At 39.0% G+C, this 13,257-nt stretch overlaps 1 protein-coding gene and 1 long non-coding RNA gene across 2 annotated transcripts; both read right to left on the bottom strand.

Annotated features, from left to right (window-relative positions):
• Positions 1–394: 394 nt before the first annotated feature.
• On the bottom strand, positions 395–7,917 carry LOC136248474 (divergent protein kinase domain 1C-like). Its single transcript, XM_066040253.1, has 3 exons — positions 7,681–7,917; positions 857–1,687; positions 395–607 (listed from the first exon to the last, which is right to left on the bottom strand). The coding sequence occupies exons 1-3, from the start codon at positions 7,864–7,866 to the stop codon at positions 395–397; spliced, it is 1,230 nt and encodes a 409-aa protein (XP_065896325.1). The 5' UTR covers positions 7,867–7,917.
• A 4,483-nt stretch (positions 7,918–12,400) lies between these two features.
• On the bottom strand, positions 12,401–13,037 carry LOC136251925 (uncharacterized). The gene is made up of 3 exons (XR_010699267.1): positions 12,968–13,037; positions 12,647–12,905; positions 12,401–12,598 (listed from the first exon to the last, which is right to left on the bottom strand). It is a non-coding gene; the product is annotated as an uncharacterized lncRNA (long non-coding RNA).
• Between the last annotated feature and the right edge of the window lie 220 nt (positions 13,038–13,257).

Below are 13,257 nucleotides of genomic sequence, written 5' to 3'. Positions count from 1 at the left end.
TACTAATCTTTGGGACTAGAAGCATGCATGTACTGGGAACTTATGAAAGTTAGATCCTCCGAAACTGAATTTGAGAGTGCAGTTTTTTATAAATATTTTACTAACATTAATAAATGCTTGACTGTTGTATTAGGGTGACTGCTCTTTCGGGAATCTTGATCTTACTTCAATGGCCATTGACCAGTTTCTGGAAACCCCCTGGAGCTACTCCTGAGAAATGATTGATCAAGTTAAATTGCTTAGCCTCATAACTGCAAAAGAAAACATTTGTTGCAGCGGTCATCTCTGGTTCCTTGCAAAATTCCCATCGTAGAAAGATAATACTGTACTCCAAAACTACACAAAGATTTATTACTTAAGCAATAAGTTAATTGAAGGTATTTACAAATCATAATCATCCATCAAATGTTATGCCAATGCTTTTATGAAGGACTTGTCTTAAGTCTTTAACCATAGAAGTTGATGTAGGTGGAGATGGCTCATCAGATGGAGTAGAACAAATTTTCAGTAAGTTTGAAAGATGCCTTTGAATCTTTTGTGGTACACCTTGGTCAAATAGTCCATATCTAAAAGCCTTTGCATTTGTAAAGATCCATCTACATGTATTCTACATAGAAAGACAAAACCATATGCACACAGCTAAAATTAGCTACCATTATAGTTCAGCATCAAAATTCTAAAGCAGGAAATTAAATTACATACAAAGTACAACAGAACCCATAAGAATTACATAACAATCTGGACAACTGTTGATGATAGCTCTGACACTTCAACAATGCACAATGTCTTAAGCACACACTCTAAACTCCTAAAATCAGCAACATTTACTACTATATATGAAGTTCAAAAAACTTACAATTAGATTGTTAGTATAGAAGTCAGGATCACAGTGATGTGTCCACTGGTTACATTTTGATAGACAAGCTGCAACCCTACAATCAGAATCTTTACTACACCATCGTGCTGATTCCTTGACCATCACCCGTTTCATCTGTGATGGTAGCCAAGCCATATCCATGTCTATTGGCTTTACTAAATAGCCTGAGTCTACTGATAGCACCCCAAAGTTTGCAAACTTAAAATCACATATGTACAATGTTCCATATGTGGTATTATCCAATCTTTCCACCATATCCAAAAAGGCTAAGGCCAGTTTTACTTTGGTGTCCCATGGCCTATAATCAAAAAATCTCCCTCCTAGTATTGCATCTGGTGCATCCTCCACTGCAAACACATGTCCACATGTACCATAAAGTTTTGGGACATTTAACGAATCTTTTAGAAGAACAGATAAGAGGAATTCTCTGGCTAATAGAGCTTGACAGTACCACATTTTCTGGTAAGACAAAACTCCATTCTCATATCCAGCACATTCACTAAACATGTAGTCCAAAGTCTCCATATTAACTATTCTTTTTTCATCTAAAATGTGTTTAATGTAAGATAGATTAGCATTGATATTAAAGTAGTTTCTATCGAACTGTTTTGATTTCATTAAACTTGAATTCAATGGAAGATTCTTATCCAACACTGTTTTCACTTTTAAAATGATATTGGTACCCTTCCAACTTGCCTTCAGTACATGTGGAGTGATACCATGACCTAAACACTGTTTGTAAGTGACTTGGCCAGTGCACAGAGGGTGACACAAGGAACCACTAGCAAGTCGCTTTGTATAGTTGCCACACTATAGGAAAGCAAAAATACTTTACATAAATTCGGAGGTTTATTTATACTGTATAGAAAAATATCAGTACTAACTATTATTTTTTGATGGAGGTAAAGACAGTAACATGCAAGATACTGGTACAAGCACAAATCAACAAAATTAATTTTGTAAGCTATAATTATTTACGAATATCTGCATAATATAAAACTAGAGCCAATACATGCTGGAGCAATTCTAAACTACAAAACTGATCATGACCAACAGTGAGTCTTTGTAATTAAATATCTGATAATGCTGTAACCAGAGTTTGGGGTAACTAGTTACTTTTGTAACTAAGTTACGTAATGGATTGCTTTTAAAGTAACTAGTAATATAACTAGTTACTTGCTTTGTAACTAGTACTTGTAACTAGGAATAATTGTCTGAAAAGTAACTAAGTTACAATGGTAACTAACTACATTAGTTACATTGTAATTATGCTTTAAAAGCAAGAGCACTTCAATTTTTTGTGCTATATTATATGCTACAGCCACATTAAGTAGACAGATTCTGTGTACTTAATGTGGCTGTAGCATATAATAATGAGTAACAGATGTAAGTAACAGATGCAGCTTGAGTAACAGATGTAGCAATAATTAAAACTCACCTGAAATAGCAACAGAATTATTATTTTAAGTGCACATATGTATTGCATCCCTTAATGATGCATATCTGAGCAAAATTCACGTTACAACAGCAAAAAACAAGTCATAATTTAATATACTACGAAAGTAACTAGTAACTAGAGTACTTAGTTACCTTTTAAAAAGTAACTGTAACTAAGTTACATGGAATAAAAGTAACTAGTAACTAGTTACTTTTCTGAAGTAACCACCCCAACTCTGGCTGTAACACTGTCATTATTATTACTATTTAATTTTTAGTATAAATGTATTATTGAATCTTTTAATGACATTCCAAATTAGCTGTTTGCTAAATGATCTATGTTTCATTTAAATGTCAACACAAGGGAAATACGTAGCTGTCTGTCCAAATATTCTGGCATTATATTCTCGTTCTTGAATAGCAAATACCTCACCTTTATCATACCTAATATATTTTACCTATTTAGAGCATCCACTGTATTACTACGACTGAGTGAATACATAGATGCTTTGAATTCCTAGGCTTGTAATTGTAACATCATTTATAAACTGACCTTGAAGATAGCAAGAAAAACAGGAATGTAGAACAATAATAGAGAATAAATTAAACGAACACTTAATAGCAAGCAAGCAACATCCCATGCAGATATTTTCCAAAGCATCCACACCCCCAGCTCATCAGCATAAAACTGGTTGTAAATTGTATATAGTTGTAATTAATTTGTAATTGTATGTGTAGCTGAGTAGTGTAGTTGCAATTACTGTATGCATATATACTGAGACTGTGGCAGCTTGTCCACAGACTGTTATTGCAGACTTACTGCAGTAAAAAAGTATTTAAAATAAGTATATTATTGCAAGCTGCCATTGGATAATGAACTGCAACCAATTTCACCTCAGGCACATGGATAGACAAAAACAAAACCTGGACCTTTATCAAGTGAGATTCAGGTTGTTCACAACAGCGTCTTTTGTTGTATCTGCTGTACAGGACAGACAGTGATGAATAGATGATCTCTGAATGACTATATTTTGTATAACTAACAGTGTAGCCCACATTACTCTTTGTTACATAAGTGTATCAAAAATACTAAACAAGCGTTTGTACACTACGTATCTTTTGAAGTTTCAGTCACGTCACCATCTTGAAGCCAAACAACATAACTTAGTCCTGTCCAGTAGTATATACCAGAGCAAATGGAAAGGTAACCCCACAACCTTTTCCACCACAAAGACAGCCTGTAGTTAGGAAACCAGTAGCCTCACAGCCACCCAGTCCTATCAATCAAAACACAAAGTGATGTAAAGTGAGCATGGCAAGCAAGCAGAATACTGCTGTTTCCTCTCAGTTTCAGTCCTGTACAGACTTGGGAGCATGCCACCAATGAGATTGGATTTTAATGTCACTGTTTCTTGTATATTATATACAAAATATTATGATCAAAAAAGAAGCCACAGCAAGGTGAAACAGAAAGTAAAGTCTTCTGATAACATTTTGCATGGTGTATCACGGAACTCCTGAGATGTTAAGGTGGCAATGGGCATAACAGTCAATCTTACAGCAACATTATTCATTCCAGCACAATGGTGAAGAGAATCAAATTCAGCCAAAACTGAAGAAAAGGAAACTTCACAATGTGAATTGTGCTATAATGACATTGAACACAAAGGACTTAAGGGTTGAATTATAATGATCATTTGACTGAAATGTAGCAGCTTTAAATACAAAAAACAAACAGATCAGTAGCATTTTGTAAGGTTCTATATACACTGAATCAATAGATGTGGTGAGAAGGGCCCACAAAGCAAACAGCTAGAGAAAACAAGTGTTCTAATTCAGACACTTCACAACTTGTTCTCATGTGTATGTGTGTATGTTCTTTGTGTGGAGAGCAAGTTAACAGGCTATATTCCTTTTGTGTATACCATGTCTTTTGTCAAAAAATGGATAATCTAAATACAGCTAGTAAGAAAGCAGTCAGCAGGGTCATCCCCAGATCATGACAGTATGGTACAATACAATAAAGATATTTCAATCATGCTGGTTATGACAGCAATGTGGCTTGAGATTATATAGTGTTCTACAACTTGATACAAGTGACTACATAATAGTCTTAACGCATTTGTGGACTTTCTGTAAACAAAAGAGCTCCAGGCACATCACCAAGGTGTCCAACCAAAAATCTGTGTGATCACAAACAATCCTTACAAGAGTGCCAAACACAGTCACATTCTGCAAAGGACTTCTGATATGGGTAGACAAGGAAAGAGATCCAGGAAATACCTGAGCTTATGAGTATGCTCAAGCAGCAAGCCAAGTCACTATTGCATACATACAGATTTAGCATAACATGATGATGATGCATCATATCAACCAAGAAGTTCAAAGAAAAGAATACATACAATTCGTCACACCCAATTTGCTTTTAAGGAGCTCTATGTTCTGAATCCTGGATGGTTACATTAGCAACCCAACAGTGATAAGTTGGTAAGTGCTGGCTGAATAAGTAGCAAGAGCAGTGAGGCCACAAGATGATACACAACATGAATCAATGTTCCATGTCAACCATGATAGCACAACAGATAGCCCATAATAGAAAGTTTTTCCAATATACATACCATAGGCTAGGACAATCAGTCTTCTTGAAATGAAGGGTACTATTAAACTAGCCATTCAGCAAACAAGTGCAGCAACAACATATCTAAGCCTAGCACTATAGGTACCAACCATATCACAGCAATTCACCACTGGCATTATAAAAAGTATCACATCCCCTGGATCAGCACTACTAAACATGCCTTCTTTGAATTGAATTGATCACTAGTAAGTTTCTGATATTTTCATACATAGCAGCAATTAATTTAGGTGATGGGGGGGCTTGAATCATTTGCTTTAGTGGTAAAAGAGGAACGAGCATCTACCCAATCATCAGAACTAACTATATATATATAGTAGTTACATATATCACTAATTTTAGTGGTCAGCCTTAACAACCTTCCTAAAAGATCTGTTGATAGCAGAGGCATAGCAAAAAAATTTTAATTGAGAGGCTAAGAAGGATGGTAACTGGTTGATATCTATGAGGGTCTGGGACATACCTCCAAAAGAGCAGTCAATCAAATAAATACTCTAATAGAACAGTCACCCATATAGCACTACTAAGAATCCTCCACTGAGTATGAAAGCTTGCATCTACAGTACCATCAAATGGACACATTTAGCCTGCTAGGATTTGAAATGCACATGGTTCTTTGCATGCTACTATTGCTGAAATATAGTTACTCATGATTGTCACAGATCTCTAAATAATATTGGAGAGGAGACTGTCTAGCACAATGTAGAGCCTCTACAAATGATTTTGAGGAGTTCAAAGGGATTCTCTCAGACATTTTAACAAGTGCTCACCAGCAGAGAAAAGAAAAGTGATGCTTGTACACTAGCAGAACAAAGAAATGTGATGACTAAAACAATCTTCACATATAGAATATACTACAAATCACAAACTTTTAGCTACAGAGGAATCCCTTGAATCACACAAAATCATTTGTAGCAGCTCTGTATTATGTTAGAAATTCTCCTCTCCACTACTATTAACTCTTGTTATTATCTTGAATAATATTATAATCCAGGAGCTAGCTAGCTATTTATTATTTTGAAGATTTTTACAGCATTGGAAACCCTATCTACATAGCTACCAATGCCATAACTGCACTGACACACTATCCTTTACCTTGCCTGGTTCTAAGGGGGTTTTGCCGATTTCCAGAAATCAGGCAGTCAACTTATTGAAATCGAGATCGAAAATATACTGACTCTAATAAAACAGTGTCGGCGGAGTAATCAAGTTAGATCACCTAGATATTACGATGTGGAGTAATCAAGTTAGATCACCTAGATAATACGATGTGGAGTAATCAAGTTAGATCACCTAGATATTACGATGTGGAGTAATCAAGTTAGATCACCTAGATATTACGATGTGATATTACGATGTTAGATATTAGTTAGATATTACGATATTACGATATTACGATGATATTACGATGTAAATTAAGTTTTTTTGAGTAGCTAAAACCTAATGACATCACTCTCTCCAGTATTTACTTTTTTTATAAATAATGATGAAACAAACATACTCCAGCGTTTTAATCGTGGTACGCGCCTCTAAAAATAATTAAGGTTAGTATTTCCGGTGTTTCCAAGTACTGTACTTATTTGTATTTTAAGGATAAATACTTGCTTTTGTAAAGTTAAAATCTTTCTGAAAAGACCTGAAATGGTGTTGTGGGGTGATTTTACCCTATATGCTAGCTTGCTTATACCATGTAATAGCTATAGACAGAGAGAGTGTAACTAAATGCCACTGTGTCAGTAAGGGTTGATCATGGCTATGACCTTGTATAGCTATGGACCTCATAGGCAGTGGAGACAGGGGAGCCATAGCCCCCCCACTTTTATGGGACACTGTTTGCAAGAAAAGATCAAGATACTCTAATAGAACAGTAATGATCTGGATACTCCAATAGAGCAGTCACAGTATTCAGAGAACTAGTGTAGCAAGCTATACTTAGCTACGTATGTGTAGTTATAAATAATTGGTGGAGAGCAGCTATTGTCAGTAGGCAGTGACTTTTTTTAGGGTCTTCACCTTACAACTGGCCTGGCCCCCTCCTCTTTGGCCTGCTCCACTGCCCCTGGCTATGGTGTTCCACTTTATAGTTGGAAACCTATCAGCCGTTTTTCTAGAACCGCCCCTGCTAGCTATCTATCTGAAATTTCAAGATTTGCTTACCTCTGTTGGCCTGCAGATCAAGATAGATGGCTATACACGTGCTTGATTAATGGTCTGCCAGGCTTTTTGGTGGCAGCAGCAGCAGCAGCGGCAGCAACATCAGCTAACCTCACTAAGAAATTTAGGCTTACCTGGATAGATTCTACTCTCCTGGTTTCACCCTAACGCTTTCGGCATCCATAATTCAGTGCAGATATTTTTTTTATAAATACTTTGGGTTTAAGGAAGAGAATCCATCCCTCCTGGAGGAAAACCGAGTGTGGCCCCTGCGGTTGGAGGGATTTTTTTCTTTACTTTGGCCCCTTTTCTGTCACACCTTATCAGTTATAAGTCATTAAGTATAAGTCCTTGAAATTAGGTTAGGTAATCCTAAGGCTGCAGCACATGTTGCTGTCAGACCTTCAGTGCTGGTCACTGTAAAGTGCTAATAATAATTTTAAAAATAATAAAATAAACGTGTACATAATTTGCAATTACGTATATATTAGCTAGCTACGCACAATTTTTAAATGAATTAGCTATAGCTAATAGGTCTTGTACATTAATTACTGATTGATATTTACTATCAACTTACCAATTCATACAGAAAATACTCACTGGCGCTGTTGCTACATCTGATCGGTGTCGGCATCTTTCTCTTCAAGGTGTCGTAACTGAAGAATATCACGGCTATGACGAAACCGATGCACAGCAGAAGTTTTGGTTTTGAAGACGCACAGCATCTACACAAACCAGTTAGGTTGAGTGGGTAAGCTAACATTATGATCTAGACAGGTATAACGCTAGCTAACTAGCTATTGTTCCATACGACGTGGAATTGTCGCTCGCCGCACGAATTCAAATAGCTACCGGTATATATAGTGTTCCCGGATATGCTGATAACAACACATGTAGGCGTAAATTGTACAGCTTGGCATGGCCAACCCTCATAAAAATTTAATTAGCTTAACATTCTTAAGCAAATTAAACGCCTCTAACAATAATTGTTTGTTTGACTTAAAAGAGCTGTTATTGTTATGTTGTCTGCGGGTAAGTAGAATCAGGGGCGGCGGAGAAGGAGGGCTGTTGTAGTATATAAGGAATGTATCAATGCGCAAGCGTGTAGTTGTGCTTCACTAAGTTTACCTCGTGCTCGAGTATACTAGCGGCATATTACAGTGGCGACGACGGAAAACTACGAGTCAAAGATGGCTAGTTAGCTAGAATCCTTTAACCCTGCTGTGGAAACATCGAAGCCGAAGATTATAAGGAGCGGCTTGATTTTTACTGTACCGCCCATCAAATCCCAGAAGCTACAGCCTAGGAGGAAAGCACTGTTCTTGACACGAATTGGCCGAGATGCATTCGCCAAGTTGAAAACTCTGGTCAGTCCGACCCCTCTAAAGTGACGTCTCCCTGACAGCCATTGTGACGGCGATGACGCAACACTACCAAAAGGATACAGTGGAAATAGCGAAACGATTCAAGTTCTTCAAGCGGGTCCCGCCAACGTGAGAAGGAAACGGTGGCGGATTATGTAGCAGAACTACGGCGATTGAGCAAGACCTGCAGGTTTGGGGATTATCTGGAGACTGCCCTTCGGGACCAACTGGTGTGTGGATTAAATGATATCAATTTAAGACTCAGAAGGAGCTACTATATGTGTGTCAAAGAGCTTACACTAACAGTCGCAATTGATAAGGCTAGGGAAGCTGAGACAGTCAACCGAGAAGTCCAGCACTTTCCAACAGATGTAGAGGCTCTTAAGATATCAAGTCAGCAGTATCCTTGCCCAAGGTGTGGTCAACAAGGGCATACCAGAGCCACCTGCTATTACCGCAATAAGCGTTGCCGAGTCTAATAAACTGGGCCATGCAGGTGCGGTTTGCTGGCAAAACCAGTCAAAAGAACTAATAATGAAGCCACAACAGAAGTGTAATGCAAAGCAACTGTCAAAACCTATGCACACAGTGGCCAGTGCTGTACTGAATAGTGATGATGAAGAGTTTGACAACAGCCAGCTTTCTGTACACAAGAAATCTAGTAGGTATTCCAGCAAGTTGACAACAGTGTTGGATGTAGATGGGGTAGCTCTAGAAATGGAAGTGGACACAGGGGCAGAACTATCCACAATCCCTGTGGCCATCTATCAGCAGAAGCTGCGCCACATAAAGTTGTATCCATCTGCAGTCCGCCTACACCAGTATGATGGTTCCACCATCCCAATCAAGGGAGAGATCAGAGTAACAGTGTCAACAAAGGAGCAGTCTGTCACTGGCAACTTTGTAATTGCTGGTATTAAGAATGATCAACTTCCCCTTACTGGGCAGAGATTGGCTGCTGCAGTTGCGACTGGATTGGCACAAGTTGTTGCAATGTCGCTCACTCCACCAAGTGCAAGGAGAGTCACTTCAGCAAGAGTTTCCTTCAGTTTTTAAAGAGGAACTTGGATTAATGGTTGGAATGGAAGCAGAGATTGAACTGAAGGAGGGTGCCAAACCCAAATTCTGTAAGAGTTGTCCAATACCCTTTGCACTTCATGAGAAAGTTGAGGAAGCCATTTGACAGCAGGTGGCAGATGGAGAATTATAGAGCCAGTTGATCATAGTGTTTGGGCTGCACCCATAGTTGTGGTGACAAAGAACAGTGGAGACATTCGTATTTGTGCCAATTTCAAGATGACGATCAACCCCCAGCTGTGTATACAGACCTTTCCTATGCCAACACCAGATGAGATATTTTCTGTGCTAGCTAATGGTGAGTCATTCTCTAAAATTGATCTTGCTAGAGCATATAAGCAAATGAGAGTGGCTAAGGGGAGTCAAGCTTACCTCACGATTAACACACCTCTGGGGCTGTATAGATAGATACTTGAGATTGCCTTTTGGCATTGCTTCCGCCTCTGCCATCTGGCAAAAAGCTATGACCACAGTACTGCAAGGGTGTAAAGGGGTAGTATATTATTTCTAATTACAGGGAATACCAGGAAGAGCATGTTGAGAATTTAAGAAATGTGATTGCCAGATTACAAGAATTTGGGCTTAAGGTCAATGCTTCTAAGTGCAAATACTTTCAATCTGAATTGTAATTCCTAGGTCATGTAGTTACCCCATCAGGTATATGCCCTACACAGCAAAGAATTGTAGATGTGCTTAAAGCTCCTGTACCTACTAATAAAAGTGAAATGAAATCTTTTTTGGACCTGATGACTTACAATGCAAAATTTATCCCTTCTGTAGCATCTCTCCTGCACCCACTCTACCAACTTCTATGGAAAGATTCATATTGAAAGTGGACTGCCAAGTGTAAAGAGACTTTTGACACAGCCAAAACCCTTGTAAGTGAAGCACCAGTGTTATGATGTAACCAAACCAATTAAGCTGCATTGTGACGCATCAGCCCGTGAAGTTGGTGCTTGCCTTATGCATGTAGTGAATGGTGAAGAGAAGCCTGTAGCTTATGCATCTCGAACCTTGTCAGTGGCTGAACAGAATTATTCCCATATCGAGGTTGAAGCTCTGGCCATTATATTTGGTGTGAAACACTTCAACCAGTACCTGTATGGGCGTGAATTTAACTTGGTAACAGATCACCGTCCCCTTTGCAAATTGTTTAGCCATGCAGATGGTGTCCGCTCTTTAGCTGCTGCATGTATGCAGCAATGGGCCATTATCCTCAGTGCATATTCCTACAAAATAGAGTACATTCCAGGCCCTGCTAATCAGTGTGCTGACTGCTTATCACGCCTTCCTGTACAATGTTATGTAATTCATCCAGCAGAAGAGGGCAATGCTGTCCATGCGATGCACACCATCACCTCTCCAGTGACTGCGACTGAGATAGCCAATCACACGACAAAAGACAAAATACTATCCCAAGAGTTCATGTATGTACAATTCTTGGCCAATCCCAATGCCAGAAAACATCGCCCCCTTTCATCGGAAGAAAGAGGAGCTTACATTGCAAGATGGGTGTGTGCTATGGGGGAAACGAGTAATTATCCCCAAAAAACTGCAACCGCAACTATTGGCAGAATTACATTTTGGTCATATTGGAATTTGTCGAATGAAATCCTTGGCAAGAAGTTTTATTTGGTAGCCCTGCTTAGATGCTGATGTTGAGAGGCTAGCAAATGACTGTGAACCCTGTAAAGTCACTGCAGCTATGTCAGCAGCAGTGGCTAGACACCCATGGCAGCATTCCAGCACCCCTTGGGAACGAATACATATTGACTATGGTGAATGGAATAACCACCATTTCTTAGTGGTTGTGGATGTGTTCAGGAAGTGGCTGGAGGTGAAGCTGGTCTCTACCACCACTTCTCGAATCACCATTAACAAACTAAGTGAAATTTTTGCTGTGTTTGGGTTTCCTCAGATCCTTGTCTCAGACAATGCCCCCCAATTTGTATCTACAGAGTTTAAAGATTTCTTGAGACAAAATAACATTGCTCACCGTACATTCCCACCTTACCACCCCTAAACAAATGGCCTCGCAGAAAACATGGTTAAAAATGTGAAATGTCACCTCAAGAAACACTGTGCTCAGGCATCAGCTAACATTCAGCAGGAACTTTCTGACTTTTTGCGGACTTACCGCAATGTGCCACACTCAACCACCAACTTGGCACCGACACACCTTATGTTGGCTAAAGCACCTTGTACTCACCTGGCAATGACCTTGCCAAGTGTAGCTAATCAGTTGAAGCAACACTTGCTCCCCAACCCAAGCCAGGCCCAACCTGGAGTACGTAAATTTGCTTGTGGGGACAGTGTGATGGTGCATGATTTCCGACCTACATCCACCTTAAGGTGGCAGAGAGGGACGATCATTAAGGTCCATGGGGAACTCACGTATCAGGTAGATTGTGATGGACACCAACATGAGGTGCATGTGGACCACTTAATCCCAGCTACTGCTTCAGGAAGGCCAGACAAAAGTATGATGGCACCTGTGGATGATCAACACACCACTGGGTTCACGAGTACTAGCAGCATATTACAGCTGTAGCCCCTGTCAAAAAGATTGTGGACCCCCCAAAAAATATCTAGTTGTCATTGAGAGCATAGCTCAATAGCATCAATACTCTAATAGAGCAGTCAAGATCGAGATACTCTAATAGAGCAGTCACAGTATTCTTCAGAGTAGCAAGCTACGTATGTAGTTATAAATAAGGAGATATAGTTGGTGGAGGGCAGCTATTGTCAGCAGGTAGTTACCATTTTTTTGGTCTTCGACTTATACAAGTATATCAGAGAGTATATCGGCCTATTTCTCTAACCTCTGTCTGTTCCAAAGTAATGGAGCACATAATATATCACACCATCATAGAACATTTTAATTAATAATCAACACAGTTTTAGATCCCAACATTCTTGTGACACAGTTAATTGATTTGGCGGAGGACCTGTCCTTTGCTATGGGCAATCAGAGGCAGGTTGATGTTATCCTGCTAGACTTTCTAAGGCATTTGATAGTGTTCCTCACCAAAGACTTCTCAAGAAACTTTAACACTATGGAATAAGCAACAACATCTATAATTGGATAGAAACATGGCTTACTAGAAGACTTCAATGTGTAGTCCTAAATGGTACTTCCTCACATCCAGTTCCAATTCAATCTGGTGTTCCACCGGGAACTGTACTTGGTCCTTTAATGTTCCTTTTGTACATAAATGATATCTCAAAAAAAAATTCACTCGCAATTATGTCTTTTTGCTGATTACTGTCTTCTCTATAGAGTAATAAATACTGAACAGGATATACCCTTCAACTACAGCAGGACCTTGGCCTATTATCCAATTGGGCAGAAACATGGCAACTGAAATTCAACATAAATAAATGTACTATAATGCAACTCACTAGGTCTACATCACCACTCACATTTAATTATCAAATCAACAATAAAGTTTTATCCACTGCAGATCAACATCTTTTATCTTGGCGTACTACTGGACAAGAAATTATCATGGTCACCACATATATCTCACATTGCAAGTAAAGCCACACAAACTCTAAACTTTCTAAAACGTAATTTAAGCACCTGCTCTACAGATGTAAAAGCTGCAGCTTACCTTTCAATGGTCTGCCCCTCAATGGAATATGCAGCAGCGGTCTGGGATCCTCACCATACTGGGGATATACAACATTTGGAGAAAGTACAATGCAGAGCT

The sequence above is a fragment of the Dysidea avara genome, chromosome 3, assembly GCF_963678975.1.
Source record: "Dysidea avara chromosome 3, odDysAvar1.4, whole genome shotgun sequence".
Classification (NCBI taxonomy): domain Eukaryota; kingdom Metazoa; phylum Porifera; class Demospongiae; order Dictyoceratida; family Dysideidae; genus Dysidea; species Dysidea avara.
Note: the sequence above shows the minus strand (reverse complement) of the source record. Positions and strands in the feature narration are given on the sequence as shown.

Excerpts from the sequence above, each read along its gene's own strand:
- LOC136248474 (XM_066040253.1), bottom strand. The coding sequence starts at position 7,866 with ATGTTAGCTTACCCACTCAACCTAACTGGTTTGTGTAGATGCTGTGCG. Across the intron at positions 1,688-7,680 it reads AGTATTTTCTGTATGAATTG|TGTGGCAACTATACAAAGCG; the intron begins GTAAGTTGATAG and ends GCTTTCCTATAG. Across the intron at positions 608-856 it reads TCTATACTAACAATCTAATT|AATACATGTAGATGGATCTT; the intron begins GTAAGTTTTTTG and ends CTTTCTATGTAG.